This window comes from Cimex lectularius, unplaced genomic scaffold, assembly GCF_000648675.2.
Source record: "Cimex lectularius strain Harlan isolate CLEC.00 unplaced genomic scaffold, Clec_2.1 scaffold450, whole genome shotgun sequence".
Lineage (NCBI taxonomy): Eukaryota > Metazoa > Arthropoda > Insecta > Hemiptera > Cimicidae > Cimex > Cimex lectularius.
In genome coordinates, this window is record NW_019392991.1 from 69,511 (window position 1) to 86,393 (window position 16,883).

Here is a 16,883-nt window from a genome sequence, read left to right on the forward strand (position 1 = left end):
GAGATATTTATACGAACTCACTATAATGTTCTCTTAGTGTTTTCATGTATAATCCGATACTGAAAAGTTATAGTCAGAAATCGAAAACAAAAAAAAATTAAATTAAAGCTGTAAATTATTATACAAAGATTCATTATTTTTAGATCATAGTTTAATACAAAACGATCTGATAATGATTGCGGTGCAGTAATGTGAACAATTAATTAAACAATCATTAAAATAGATTAACGATTAAATATTTATAATCAATCGCAACTTTGATTAACGATTAATCCGATTAATCAGGTAATCTAGATTCACGATTAAACTGTTTAATCTGTTGCCATGCAAGTTAGATTAACAACATTAATCGTCAATCAGTTTACCGTTAATTGTTAATCATTAATCTATTGGAATTTGCACAAATCTGCCATCACTGAATATGTTTTATTCATTAACGCAACGATTATTTTCCAAAATTCAATTACAAGGCGGTATTTTAATGATTTGTCATTAAAAATTATAAACATGATATTACTATCACCATAATTGTTTTATAGGTATGCCAAATGCTAAAGAAAAATACAATCGAAGACTAGTATATAACATATATATCGAAATATGTACTTTTACTTGTACTTCAATTGTATACTACAATTTGCAAAAGAGTAATGCAAATCCTGTTATACAGGAGGGTCCAACTACCCGTTGAGTGTCTAGACTCTAGAGGGTTATGAAAAGGCGGCAAAGGATACAACGTTCCAACCTCTGGACTTAACCACAGCGATCTAGCCCATTGATGCTAAAATGCCTTAAAAACATGATTAAAAGAAAGTAGCAGCGTCGATCAGCACCGAAGCTTTCACGTACCAAAAGCATTATAGATAAGTGGCCCTCAGAGGACCTGACTCGTGGGGTCATCCTCACGCGATGAAGAAGAGGCGTCAAGAAGGTTGACATATGTGTCTGGCATGTAGTGAAAGGTTGTCGAAGTATCCTTATTTGAAAGGTACCATTCCATGGTTATATATAAACAGCAAGTAAGAAAGCCACCCGATATGAGAATTGTGCTTGGGCAAGACAGCGGTATCTAGGTACCCTCAGGTTTTTTTTCATTACACAAAACCTGGAATTGTCGGCCGGCAGACTGCTAGGTGATAAGTTCAGCCTTGTGCACGTGTGTATGTATGTACATCCGTATGCAGAATTGAGTTTCTATAAATCGACAAATTTCTTGAAAATATTTTTTTGTGGCCATCATCGCCTCCTCACTTGAGTAGAAAGAATGCTGTTCGGAAGTCTTTCTCTATGTCGAACAAGCTTTCCATCGAGTCTGGCACCTGGATTTGCTCTGGAAACTCAAGAGTATCCCATCCTTTACACACTTGTACTCGTGTGTGTCCGGCGTGTAGAGAAAGGGATGTTATATTGTATTAACTGTATTGAACGATTAGAATGATAGGTAAAACGGTCGAGAATCCCCTCCAAAGGACAGCTCAAGGAATGCCAAATGGTGAAGCCAGAGGGAAGAAAGCCCCGCGTCGAGCCTCGAGGTTTGCAAAACGGTAGGTACCACCGAAAGGGCAGTCACTAGTTAGTTAGTATTTACTTATTAGTTAGTAAAGTTTGTAGTAGAATGGGGAGTCAGTTACAGTTTAGAGTTTAGAGTTTGTCATTGGTCATTGCCCAGTAATAAGTTAGAAATTGGATTTTGAATAAGACAGGAGTCCTTACGTTCCCACCATGTGAGGTATGATAAACTTCAGACCGGGCTCGCCAAACCACAAGCAGTGGGAACAAGGACAAGCCAATCATGACGAATGATCGACTCTCCCTTTCCTTTTCTCACTTTCACCCTCTCTCTCTCACACACACTCTCTCTCTCTCTCTCTTTTTTTTTTAATTTTTTTTATTAGAAAAAATACTCTGGAGTGAATGTGTGACATCTGAAGAGTAAAAGTAAGTTATTAGTGAGATCGGAGTGAATTCAACCCCACCCCGGGAAATATCGTGTAGTCTGGGGGAATGAAGGTGACCAGACCACGCTTCTATCGGGTGTTGTGTATATGTTATTTTATTGGAATGAATGTAATTTATTAGTGTGAAAAAATGGGTTGCTTATTACCCAGCCACAAGGAATATCGAATACTCTGGGGAACCAGATTTCTATATTTGTGGTGATGATGTATTTATGTGTTTTGTATATTTTGTTTCTATTCAGTATTCGACACCCTGAGGTACAAACGAGAGGAGCATTTTCAGATATCGACGTAGTAAGTTAGTAAAATAAAAAGCAGAGGGGCAGTAACCACATCGACAACTCAATAGCTTCAATTTAAAACAAAATATGCGCAAAAGAACCGAAAAAGAAGGAAATTACAAAGAGGGTGGGCGATGACCTCAGCTGTTTGTCGGTCCATAAACCTCTGACTTTATTTATATTTATAATTGTTTTTATAATAATAATAATAATGGATAAATAGAACTGAAATACACTTGGCGTATGGATCAGCTTGATATTTGCCTGAATTGTTTTTGATTGAAGTAATCAGACAAAGAATGAACTGGAGTTAACCACTTTGTAACGTCATGACTCATCGGTCTGTTACGTCTCTATGCCGGATGGGTTGTTTTGACGGTTGTTCTTCCACAGTACGGCCGGACAGGTTTCGACAAGAAACTGAGAAGTGAGAAACTGAGAACTCAGTTCAAGTCTTCTCGATACCAAGGAAAGTTAGCCGCGATCTCCTCAATCGGACCCTCCCCTCCTCTCCGTCTTCACATTCATTACATTAGGTTAAAAAACGGTTATCTTGTGTGTTGTTCTGGGTCGTCTTCTCGTTCGATTCCTATTTTTATTTTAAAAACCTCTCTCGTACCGATGTGAAGCTTTATTTTTGACACTATCCAGTAGAAGAAAATTTACAAAAAATGGATAGCGGTGATCTGGTAAATCAACAACTTCTCCAGCAGTTCAGCTGTTTGGGGACGACCGATAAAGAGGAATTAATTCAACAGTTTCAAGTGTTAGTTGGAAATAATCTCAGCCCATCGACTGCTAAATTTTATCTCGACATGAACAACTGGTAATTTTCTTTATAATTTATTTACCATGATGGATCTCTTATCCTTTATCATTTGAAATACTGTAAGTAATCTACTTACCTTTATCAATATCCTTTTCATTATTATCAATTACACAACTGCCATACGATTTTCTGTTTTTTCTTAGTATCATTTTTATTTTATATTTAAAAACAGCGTTTTAGTAATAATAAAAACTAATATCTATAATGAAAAATTATGCATTTGCCTTCGTCTTTAGTTTGGTAGAGCAATAGGATTTAAATTCCGTGAGAAAATGAATTTAAATTCCGTTTTACTATTCAGAATTTTGTGTTTTTGTTTCCTCGTTCTCACTTTCTCTCTTACTCTCTCTCACTCTCTCTCTCTCTCTCTCTCTCTCTCTCTCTCTCTCTCTTTCTCTCTTTCTTTCACACACTCTTACTCACTCTCTCTCTCTCTCTCTCTCTCTTTCTTTCACACACTCTTACTCACTCTCTCTCTCTCTCACACTCTTACTCACTCTATCTATCTATAAATGTCTTTTTTGTTTATAATAATCGTATATTTTAGCCCTTTCTCGGATGAATCTATCACTCGTTTATATTAGTGATTTTTTTTTGTCGTCCCATTTTACCGTCAATGATCCCAATTTTCAAAGAGAACAGTTGTACGAATATAATTGGCGATAAAATTCGTCGATCCTTTGATGAAGAACTATTTGTAAATAAAAAAAAAACTAATAGTACTAATAAAAACAATAATTCAAATTTTCTTTGTGATCGACGCGCTCGGAAAACACAATTTCAAAATTAGGGTGAAAGTTGGTCCTTTTACTTATTTTTAGGATTCTTGATGTATTAAAAATTCCCCCCAAATAATCTTGTGCTTTTAGGCGAACATACAATAAACAAAATATTATGTTAATCTTTTATTTTAAACAATTAGTCATAACAAAACTCATTGTTTAATTAATTATTTATAATATAAGCTCTCCAGGCAAGGCCCAAAAAACAAAAACAAAAAAAAACAGTGATAAGCTTACAAAACATAATCAAAAGTATTAATTAAAATAAATAATATAAAAGTAAGAAGATATATAATAAAAATAATATGGTAAAAACAAAAGACTAGAACATTAAGAAGAATAGAAACAACAGATAAAAACGTTAAGCATTAGAGATCTTCTTTTTAAAAGTAGATGTAGATGTATTAATCGGGGTGTGTAAAATCCTGCACCCTTTAAGAGGAGTCGTATCCCTCATTCTGTGATTATAGCACACCGGTGAGTCCTAGTTCGTTAATGAACATAGTTCCTCTTGCGGGCAAGTGTAGCACCACAGTTTGTTAATAGGTGTGATGTCTCCTCTAATTCTTTGCCGAATCTGCACTTACCATGTTGGGTTATGCCAACCTTCTTCAGATGTCCGTTTAGCTTGCAGAGTCATGTTAAGAATACTGCTAGGATTTAACTCTTTCTTTAAAAAGTTAGGTAGGAGATTCTTGGGTTGTTTGTGTCCATTGAGTGATTTCACTAATTTCCATTTTGTCCTTGAATCTAAGGTAATAATTTATAATGTAAATCCATATACCACAGAAGGGTTCAGGTCCGCTTTCTTGTTGCCTTCCACTCTCACATCTCCTGGGACCCAACAGAGACTGTCTTTGATTTGCATACCTAATTTGTTTAATGTAGTTTTGCAATTCAGCACCATCTTTGAGCTAATGGTGTTTGAACTTAGCACTTTGATGGCTTCTTGGCTATCCAAAATGCTCGCTATATTACTGTTTTTGTACCCTTCATTCAGATTGAATTGGGTACATCTGTTGATTGTGTGGACCTCAGCTTGGAAGATATGGTGTATTTTCTCATGGTTTCTGTGTAGAATATGGTTCCAGGAACTCCTGCCCCCTTACTTCTTGTGTTCTAGATCCGCCTGTGTACCAGTAGATGGTGCCATTCTTAAAGGAGGTGTTTTTCCTCTCTTTCCCATTCTTTTTTGGTACACAAACAACACGTCGTCTGTCTGACAAAGATTGGAGCCCGCTAAAAAGTAGCCCTACGCTCGACAGATTCCACCAGATTAATCTCAGTTTTAAGAAATGAATTCCAGTTGATACAAGCATACTCAAGATGGCTGTGTACTAATGGCCTATATAACATTTTAATAGCAAAGAGGTTGCTGAACTCAGAAGTAAAGCTTTGACAAAGCCAAGATTCATTAAAGCTTTACTGCTAATCTTGGAAAAGTGATCATAAAAGTTGCATTTACTATTAAAACTGATACCTAAGTCATTTATTTCATCTACTTCATCCAGGGGAAGCCCACCAATGTGATATGACCAAGAATCACTATCCTTCAGCTTAGAAGACTAAATTATGAACAATATATCATCACACCCATAATTTCTAAACGAACAATCATTATTCTTTTATTCTGAAAGTTCAATAACAATTTAACTAAAAATTACTGTTCTATTAAACACCTGAAAAAACTTCATTGGTAAACAAATTAAACAATATAGTTGGATAAATTCCTGATTGTTTTATTCTGCCTATCATCCTGTTTTAGTCTGTCATACATGTTTCATTTTCTTGCCATCTTCAGTAAGCTTTTGTTCGATATGCCCCTTTCATCCCTCCACTAAGCCAAATGACACAAAATATCTAGGATATGTGTGGTGTTTAGTGACTTAAATAGTGATTATTTGGAGATTGTGAGATGCGGTCTGGTGTGACGTAGGTTTAGAAAAACATTTTTTTTTTTTATCGTGCCAATGTTTCGATCTTTATGGAGATCATCTTCAGGGCCTGGGTTGGCACGATTAAAAAAAAATGTTTTTCTAAACCTACGTCACACCAGACCGCATCTCACGATCTCCAAATAAACATCTAGCATAGATGAATCTGGGCTGATCAGAGACCAGACTATGGGTTCATCACCCCACAGACCACCTCTATGTAATTTTACAAATTCTTTCAATTATTGGTGTAATAAGACTGTTTTACATTGTAATGAGTAAATCTTGAAAAGTTCTGCTTCAGAATATTCCTCAAGTAGAGTTGAAAGCTTCCAAATGTACACGAATACAGTTACAGTTATATTTTGTGATAAAAACGAAAGGCTCTGCGATAACTTGCATTCTTTTAGCCTTATCAAACTATTTATAATATGGGTTTGATTTAATCAATCTGATTATAACAAAAATTCCTAAATTGATTACAATTCAAAAACAGAAGAAATGACTACAATGTTTGATCACAAGCCGGTTGAAATTTTCTTTATTAAGAGAAAAAACAATGAATTGCATGAAAAACAATATTGTCTGTTTTAAAAGTGAAATACAGTCTTGGGAGATTGAAATGCATTAGGTTAATTCATCATAATTAGCAGAAACAAAACAATGAAATTTAATATTTAAAAAAGTGTTTAAAACAGAAATCTGTATGTTAACTTATTTTCAAAAACAGAATTAAGATAGGTCAGGAGAGTAATGAAAGGGTAGCTAATGCTGGGATGTCCCAACCTCCCATGCTGGACCACCACTGTCCAGCCCTCTGACGGTAAAATGCGTTTAAAAACAGAATTGAAAGAAAGTGGCAATGTCAGGATCTGCAGAGAAGCTCTCTTGTATCAAGAGCACTGCCAATAGGTGGCCCTTGGAGGATCTGATTTGTAGAAGAGGGATCATCTTCATCCGCTTAAGAATAGGCCATGTGAGGTTGTCCAGCATGTAGATAAAGGTTGCCTGAGGTATCCTTAATGGAAGGGTGCCATTTATTGGCCCCATATAGAGATCATGTAAGAATGCTACTCAATATGAGAATTGTGCTTGAGCATGACAGTATCTGGATCCCCTGACTGATTTTTAGATGAAAGAGAACTGTTTTACTTTATAGATACCTTGTCTGGGGTTCTTCATGTATATTGATGATGATGGTGATGGATACTAGCAAACAAGGTTTGTGCTCCCTACGCTCTGCAACTTTCTCGCTTATTGTGCCTATCTAGTACCCTAATTTAGTGCTTTCTACTACATCCTTCTTAGAAGTATTTGGTCATTGACTGTCACTGCTACAATTGCATTCCCTGGGTTTTCTTTAAATCCCAGGTTGAGCCGTTGCTTTGCATTCGAAGGTGACATGGGGGAATGATATGGCTTTTGGGATCTTCCTTTGCAGGGTCCTCCCCACTGGGTTTATGTTTTCTTTTGGTTTATCCATGTGATTCCCACGAGTATGAGGGACCTAAAGGTCCGCACCAAAGGAGCTCTCTCTCTCTGGTGTAAGGATGATCACTCAAGGGGATCACCTGGTACCCTTGAGGTCCAGTTATTGATACAGTTACCCCTGTATCAACCATCCATCAGTATGGGTCGCATAACACCTTAAATTGGGGCTGGAATGTGAGATTAGGATTAAGATTGGTACAGGAAGAGGAGTAACGTGTGGGATGTAGGGTTTAGGAGGTGATAGGTCTAGCTCCTGTTCATTTGTACACCTCTTTCTGCCTGTTTGATTAACCTTTCATGAAGAAAGAAAGTCGGAGTTGAGTATTAGAGGCTATTAGAGATGCATAGGAGTGCTTCGTACCCCTTCATGTCTATTGATACTGAATGTATTTATTAACTCCATTATATTTAGCGGTCTATTGACCAAATTACTTCTTTCAATTGAGAGCAGCAGCACATTTAGCTGAAGGTCATGGGTTCGAATCCCGCTCGTGGCATTAACTTTTTCATTTCAACCAAAAACCTTACATAAAAAAGTATTTATTAACGTTAATGTGTAGGACGAGAGGACCTACGGTCGAATATTGAGTACCTCATCGACCCTCTAGGTTGCTATATAATAGCTGTAAAAATGGAGAAATATAGAGTACGCCACCACCTTAGTTGAGTGAATGGTATGTAAATAGGAAATAATGTATTTAATAATGATTTAGAGTGTGAATGGGATTGGATTTAAGATCTGATGTTGTTGGGGACTGAAATGACCTAGTTGTTGATAGACTCTGGAGCCTAGTTGGCTGCTGGACAGATAAGAAAGATCAGACGTTGAACCGCCAACACCTGGTGTGGGTGATTCTCGAGGCCTGCCGGAAATTTATTGTAAATTACTCAAAAGCTAGAATTGCCATCAGACTGCTAGAAGTGATAGGTTCAGCCTTGTACAAGTTTGTATGTATGTATATTTGTGTGAAGAATTGAGCTTATTTAAATCAGTAAATTTATTGAAAATTGGGCTTATTGTGGACATCATTGCATCCTCTCTTGTGAAGAAAGAGTGATTTAGTGCCTAAAAAAGATAGAATGATGCTCGGGAGTCTTTCTCAATGTTGAACAGGCTTTTGATTGAGTCTGGATGTGCCCTGAAAAGTGAAGGCCTCTACACACTTCTTCATCCTTTGATCCTACCTGGCCAACAGGTACTTTAGAGTATGGGTCAAATAGTCTCACACTCCTTTGTACCGGCTGGACACGGGCATCCCTCAGGTAGAATCTTCGACCTGCTACGGTACTCTGTATGTACTGCTGATATCCCTTTCCATCCGGACACCATCATCCTAACATATCCTGATGACACTGCCATTCTTTCCTATAATTCCGACCCCATTATAGCTGACTGAACCCTCCAGGCACCTATATTTGAAGAATGGCTCAAAAATAGCTAATCAAACTAACCACCAAAAGTCTCAAAACGTAACCTTCATCCTCCATCGCAACACTCTATCATATCTCCAATCCTTTCATTATCTCCAATTTATTATACTTCCCCCCCATCCCACCAAAAATGTCAATCGCTACTTAGGGCTGTATTTAGGCAAATGACTCACCTGGAATATCCTTAAAAGGATAGAAGTGAACCAACGATACATATTACTTAAAACACTACTTGACAACAGATCTAAACTCTCCCTTGACAAGAAAATACTCATACCTCAATACTAAAACCAATATGGACATATGGCATGGAACTATGGTGTTCAACCTAACCTTGCACTCTCCACAGAATCCAAACCGTACATCTATTATCAATGACTGGTTTTCTGTTTCCAATAGCACCATCCATTATGATCTAAATGTTCCCTTTTTAAATGAAATTGTAAAATCCAGCTACCAAAAATTCCAAACTAACCTCCAATCCCACTCGAATACCCATGAACAACACCTTTTCTCCTGTTCTCTTCATCATTGCATAGAAAGATAGTGGCCTGAGACTCAGTGAGTGCGAGTGATTAAGTGATGATTTCTGTTTTAAGATTGCTATCACAGGATATTTTCTTCACTCAAGTCTTTTCATTTTTTCCCCTTTTCTGTTGTTTATTTCATTATCTATGTCACTTATAGTACTTCTTGCAGATTGTTGCTCAATTACTCAATTTAACAAAAATCTATTAGAATTATGTAATAAGAATGTTATAAATGAACATGAACTATGAAAAAATTGAATTAATAAAACAATCACAGAAAATGAATATCAATAAATGTTTGTCACTTAATTTGTTGAACTGGCTCTAAGTTACTTATTAGGTCCATGTACACTCGCAGTTTTTTTTTTTTAATTATTCAAACATTTTGTGCCATCTCCAGTGTAATGTCTATTAACTTAATGTGGTTTTTTTTACAGGAACTTACAAGCAGCTGTAGGCTCTTATTTTGATTTGTTTGTGAGTTCAACAAAATTGCCTTCAATGTCATTTTTGAAGCAAACGCTGGAGGACGATTTCACAAAAGTGGCACCATCAACACAGTAAGTCCAATGGTATACCAGTAATATAATTTGTTTATACTAACATGTAAATGTAGCTGGGTTTCCCTCTGAACATGTATGCACCTTATTTTCTCTGGTTTGATCTGTCAGATGAGTTTCGGCATGTCACCATGCTTTGCAGTGTGATTTTGTTTACAAAGGTATTTCAACTACAAGTGAGAAAAAAAACCATTCGTGAGTATGTCAGGTGCGAATGCATGGCCCCCTTTCCAATATATCATTTATGAAATTCCTTTATAAATGACATTATTTATTTTTTTCTATCTGGGATAAATTTCTGACATCACAATTAGCACTTAGTTTAGTGCCACTATCGTATCATTAACACATTTAGATATGAAAGTAAAGTGAACTAAATTGAAAAATCTAAGCTGAGTTAATGTTATTAAGGGGCATCGATGGCCGCAAAAGCTTAGGCATTGACATGGTGTTCATCACTGTAAGGTAAAGGTCTCAGGTTTGAATCCTGCATTGGAACCCGACATACTTACAAATGGGCTTTTTTTCAAAAACACTGGCACCCTGAGGGTTTATATGACCTCCGCTGTTGCAAACCCTTGTTAAAAAAAATAATATGTGAGCTCCTTTAAGTATCCTTTAAAGTAGACAAATTACCCATACTTAATTTATTGGGGTACAAGTAAGTTTTAAAGTTGAAGCATTACTAGTATTAAATCACATCTGACATAACCTAATCACTTTCATGGTAAAGCATCATCTTTAGTTTTCAGTACATTTCATTTTGTCGAAGTTTTTTTGAACTCCAAATATGTTGAATTTTGTGCCATTGAAATGCAATTTGTAGGACCCAGCTTTACTTTTCTGCTTTCATTTAAAGAAAACACTGAAGAAAGTGGGGACCATGCTCTATCTATTTCAAATTGTAAGAACTGGTTGAGACAGTGGAAAGAGGTGATTGTAACATGGAGGATATTTATATATTTTTTGATGGAAGGTCAGAAATATTTGAATATGCAGAATTTGGGGTATTGTTGAATGTAGATTGTGACAAATGCAAGAACTTGACGAAGACTTTGGGAGAGACTCTTCACGCATTTTCATTATGCCTCATTGCCGTGGGAATGGTAAAAAAACAAGGAAATAGGGGGCCATACAAATTAAAGCAAAAGATGTGGAAAGGAAATTTTTCACTTGCAAACAGCTGCTCTAAAGGCCAAAAGAGAAGGTTTTTTTGTTTGGTTTTTTTACATCGAATCACAACTGGTGATGTAAAGTGGATTCATTATGTTAATCCAAAGCACAACAAATCTTGTGGCAAGCCTGGCCATGCATCAACATTGATGGTCAAATTTCGTGGATCAAAACTCATGCTCTGTATTTGGCGGGATCAGCTGGGTGTAGTCCAGTAAGGGCTGTTAAAACCGAATGAAATCATCATGGGGGATCGCTACCAACTACAATTAGTGTGTTTGAGCTAAGCATTAAAGGAGAAATGGTTAAATTTTCATAAAAAATCCTTTAAAACTTACTTGTACCCCTAAGTACATGGGGTACACACCTAAAAATTGTAATTATACAATGTTAAGTAAAATTTCTATTATGTGTTAGTAATGTTGTTTTATATTAATTTTTATAGAGTTAGTGAGTTTTGGCAAATTATGAACAATGGTGACGAATCATGGCCCCACGGTTGTTACCTTGAGTTCTGTGGTGGTGATTGTATGGGCAATGAAAAAAGAATCTTTGTTCCTGCTTTGAAACCAAATGATTCTACTTCAGTTGTTGTAAACTTTATTTCTCCATGTATGCCAGGCATTTATAAAAGTAAATGGCGATTGACAACACCAACTGGAACTTATTTTGGTGGTAAGTTTTTTAATTATATTACAATACAGTAACATACTTCTAGTTTGAAATAATAAAAGTTAGATGTGTTAGGGTTCCATTCATGCTTAGTTTAATAACTGTGTGTGTGTGCATGTGTTTTGAAATACAATACAATCAACCTTGCATTAGTTAGTTCACAGTCCATAGGAAAGGTTTTGCAGTTTTAAAACCCTCATTCATACACATCCGTGTCTGCTGATAACCAACTCATAAATCATACCTTCAATCTGACTATCTGACTATGTTCATGTGATTTTAATTAGTTATTTTATTAACACAATTAGAAAATTATCCATTTATTTTAACCTCATATTTTAAGAGTCAGAGGATTGTAGCTAGAAATAAAATAAATACTAACATAAAACAACAAAGTTACATTATACGATAAATAGCTTATTTTTTTAGAGATGGCTAGTGATTTTGAACAATTTAAAATTAATCTATCAACACAATCCATTGCGTCACATTTATCTTTTATATTTTTGATAGATTCTTCGATTGATATTCCTCCATCATTCTCCAATATATAAATGAGCTTATTGATAATCGATGAAATACTCAATATTTTGCCATCGGCCCTCTCACACTACTTATCACGTTAATAAATACATTCACTCTCAACACACACTAGGCAACACAAAGATGTATTATAATATACAATAAAACAACACTACTTCCTCCAAGAATTGGATCAGGGAGCCCAAATACATGCTGCCATGCTCTAGCACAATTCTCTTATTAGGTGGCATTTGTACACATTTTTCTGTATGGAGCCAAGGAATCCCTCAATTAAGTGGGACACATCGAGCAACTTTTCTCTACATGCTGAATATATATGTGGCCTTTAGCCCAAAAGTAAGTGCCCGGGTGTCATTCTCGCATGGCCTGTTATTAATCAGGTGAGGATGATCTTTCTGGACGAGTCAGATTCCCTGAGATTCAGACAGGGCAAAATTCACCGTATAATAAATAAGAAGGATTTCTCTGTGGAACTTCTAATGATGCAAAACATAATTAATTTTTTTATGGGTAGGATAGGCTTATGATGTAAGATTGCAGTTTGCAAGTACATGGACATCCATTGGACAGTTTGAACTATGAACAGGTAATAAATCTAAGCTAGTGAGAAAAAATTTCCTCTCTCACTCTTTCTCTCTTTCTCTCTTTTTCTCTCTCTCTCTCTCTCTCTCTCTCTCTTCTCTCTCTCTCTCTCTCTCTCTCTCTCTCTCTTTCTCTTCTCTCTTCTCTTCTCTCATAACTCTCTCTCACTCTCACTCTCTCAATAGTCAGCTTTGAATGGAAAACCCCCAAGCATTTTATTGCACATTGATCAACAGAAGTTTCATGTCCTTTTAATTTTTAAAAACTTCGAGCATTAAGTATTTGGATGTTTTCGTCAGCAACACAATAATTGCTTATGTATGACTAGTTAGAACTGTACTGTTAAAAACATTACAGTTAGTCTTATTATGTTTCTTTATTTTGTTTCAGACATAATTTGGTATATTATGTATGTGATGGAAAATGAAGCAACAGAACTTGCAAAACAGCTGTCTAATTTGAATACATTTGGTGATGCCAATACTCCTCATCGCCCAGATTCAAGTTGCTTTCCAAACCCTTTCGGTTCGTCACAACCTCGTCAAGCATTTCAAGTAAGATAGTCTTATTAGCTTGGTTATCGGGATTAATTATTCATAATTTGTTTTACGGTTAAAGTAGAGAGGTGTAAAAAAATAAAAATAAAAGAACACTGTGAAAACTATGTAAAGCAAGTTTTTGTCTTTGTCTAGACAGTTCTTTTTATTACAATTTTTATTGAAATAGATATGAGTATATCATTGCCTACTTTTTTATATTGTTTTACAATCAAGTAATATTTAGCTTCTTGCAAATTCTTCTACTAAAAAAATGGTACATCTTTTATTAGTTATTTCTTTAATTTTTTTTTTTAAATTATACTACATGCGCAACATTAATGATTCACTCATTTTAACCTATTCGGGGCTGGTGATGAAGTTTTGTACTTTTACTCTGAATTACCCTTAACTTAACATTGTTTTAAATTACTAATTTAAAAATCGCTTTTTGTGTGAAGAAGGTATTGCCTTTGGCTGAAAAATTAATTAATATTAATTACATACACCTTTATTAAAAATATAACAATGTGCTGTACTTGTACATTTGACTAATTAATAGCTCTTTCATTTGTTGACTAAAATTATTCTTAATAATGATATGCTCACTTTGCTTTAATTTGTACATTGTAATGTTTTAGGACTAAAAAAGAAGCTGTATTTATGTAGATATACTGAAGGTTTGTCTTCCTGGGATGTGAAATTTCACATTAAAAAAAAAATAAGAAATTATACTGGAAAGCTAAACACTGTATTTATAAACCAAGTAATTCAAGTAATTTATATTTTAAAAAAGTCTCTGGCAGCTCAATAATTTTCACATATATTGTCGAAGGTTTATGTTATCAAAACAGTTGTATTAAAGCATGTTGAATTGAAAATAGTAATTATGATGTGTGTATGTTGGCTTTCTGCAAGTTTTGAATTTGATTTGAGAGTAACACACATGCAAAATATTGTGTGGACGAGGTCGAATAGTCAGTGAGTGAAAAATGTTTTATTTATTTAACCTAGAAAATCTGTTTCTTAAGGGATATACATAGCTGCAACAGAATTTGTATCGATAAAATTGATAAAGTTTATTGTAGACTGGGCTTTCATTATTTATGTTTATATACTTTCAAATTAAATTTAACTTACAAGCAAAGAAACCTAACAGAATTGACAGATTTATCACAAAATGCAAATACAATTATAAAACCATTAACTATTACCATAATGAATTAACCTGACAAAAGAAAAAATAAATAAAAACCTAACTGAATGTGAAATCGACCAAAACCAATATCTAATTAAATGCTTGTCAATTCCTTAATTTGCACTATGTTTTAATTGTAAGCTGTTAGCAGTTTACAATATTTAATTTGAAATATTGAAGATATTACCGAATTTTAACGTTTATGATTAGTAAAGTTTATTTACTGTTATTTTCATGCTCATAATTTTAATTGACCTTTCCTAATAAATAAAAAAATCGAATAAATTTAAAAAATCCCAATAATGTTGACAAATTGGTCTTTATGATTTTGGATTCCTAAAATTGAATCTGACCAAATTATTAAATTTTTATTAAAATTCTAAACAAGTGCCTTCATTTACCCATATAAAATCACCTAGTATGAACGTATGTAGTCTTGATTTTTTTATATAATTTTTAATAAGGTAACATAAGTCAGTTCAAATAATCATGATATATGAAAAAGGCATTTCAAAATCAACTTGATCACCCAGGTGATGAATTACAATAAGAGATATAGAAATTCCATAATATATTTTGAGATTTCAAAAAATATTGTTTCAGAATCTAATTCAACAAGTCTAAATCGGCAGCCAATTGTTATAAACCTAACTCACTACACATACAAATGTACTATCTTTTTTGTTTGTACCCTCACACTTTTTCCCCATAAAAAAGGTATGGTTTATTTCATTAACTACTGTGTGTGTATAACAATAATGCAACTATGCAACTCAACAACACCATTTGTAGTTTGCTAATGCAGTAAATTCTTGTTTTACTTACCGCTTTTGTCTCAAATGCTCAATAAACATAAATAAAATATTCCTGTTTAAGTGATAAAAAGGATGAGTGAGTACAACTTCAAGACTGCGTTAGTGTATGTGCGGATTGTCATGTCCCCTGAATTTCTTGAGATCTTTAACATTATATAACAATTACATCATTATAATAAAAAAAAGATATATTACTGTTTTATTGTTTGGAAGTGTAATAGTTCTTTATTTTTTAGAATATATATTACTTTTTCTAAATAGAAAATATGGTTAAAATTGTTCATATTGGCAGATGTTTACCTATATTAATTAAAGGAGGATGTACATAGTCATAATGTATTATACATTCAAAATTTTGTGATACGTCAATTTAATATTCTTCAGTTGGGGATATTCAAAAGGTCCAGTCTTTTCCTATCCGTATCGTTTAAATGTAATATACACTGAGAAGTTGGAGAATCATTTGAGCCATCTTTCATACAGCTAGGTAATAAATCAATTCTACATCACACACGTAAATTGTCAAACTTACGTATGAAAAAAAAAAGTTGTGGGCTGAATTTAAAACAAAACAACAATAAATAATGTCTTTTTTAAAATACACACTATTGCAACGTTTTGACTATATTTGTTTTAGCCAAAGGTTTTTTTTGTTTGAAACCTCTTGCTGAAATAGTTGAGGCTACAAAAAACTTTAAAGATAGTACTTTTGGTTAAATTTGCCAAATAGTGCCTTTTGAATGAAAATTTTATGGTGTAGACTAGATATGACAAAATCTCTCCATTTAGCGTTTTTATCATAGCTTGAAAATGCTTGCACAGTTACAATGCCAAGCCTAATCCAATCTCCATTTACCATCCGTAGCTCCTGAATTTTTAACAAAATTGTGTGTAATGTTATATTTTTATACATCTTGTGTTAAGTAGTTTAATATTTTATTAAATAAAAAGACTTGGGTACTGTAATTGTTAGAATTGCTAAACAAAATGTTAATTGTTCAGTACTTAATTAGTGTTACTTAATATTTTGTTTTAAGTATAAGGAAAAATATTTAAAATTGTCAAAAGTCAACCCAATAATCAGCGATCATTCATAGTATCTTAATGGCATAAAATATTTTAATAGAGTTAATTATTTTGATGAAGGTACATACATACTATAATTTAATAAAATGGAGGGAAAACTTGTTAAACAAAATTAAGGAAACTTTTTAAACGTCTGAAATCAGTGAGAAGTTTGCTATACCTTTGGTTAAAAAATGTGTTGACCTAACTATAATTAGTCATAAAAGTTTCTTTTTTCATTTTCATCAAAGACTATTTAAAAAATAGTTCTGTGTTAAAAATAAAATTTAAATAAATAACTTATAAATACATTTTTACAAGTGATTGAACATAATATTTTGCTCAATATACTTACTATATGTCAGCTAATGCTAATTCTGTAAAAAAAATATGTATATAATTGTAAAATACAATTTTTATTAATGACTGTGTTTTTGTTTATTTTATATATATAACTCAAAAAGTGTGTAATTACAATAATTTAATCTCAACAAATGGTTGCT

The 16,883-nt window shown here is 33.9% G+C and overlaps 1 protein-coding gene across 1 annotated transcript; it reads left to right on the forward strand.

Moving 5' to 3' along the window:
• The first annotated feature begins 2,645 nt into the window (after positions 1–2,645).
• LOC106668939 (uncharacterized protein C6orf106 homolog) lies at positions 2,646–16,206 on the forward strand. Its single transcript, XM_014398151.2, has 5 exons — positions 2,646–3,065; positions 9,674–9,796; positions 11,415–11,644; positions 13,157–13,320; positions 13,944–16,206. The coding sequence occupies exons 1-5, from the start codon at positions 2,911–2,913 to the stop codon at positions 13,947–13,949; spliced, it is 678 nt and encodes a 225-aa protein (XP_014253637.1). The 5' UTR covers positions 2,646–2,910; the 3' UTR covers positions 13,950–16,206.
• Positions 16,207–16,883: the final 677 nt, after the last annotated feature.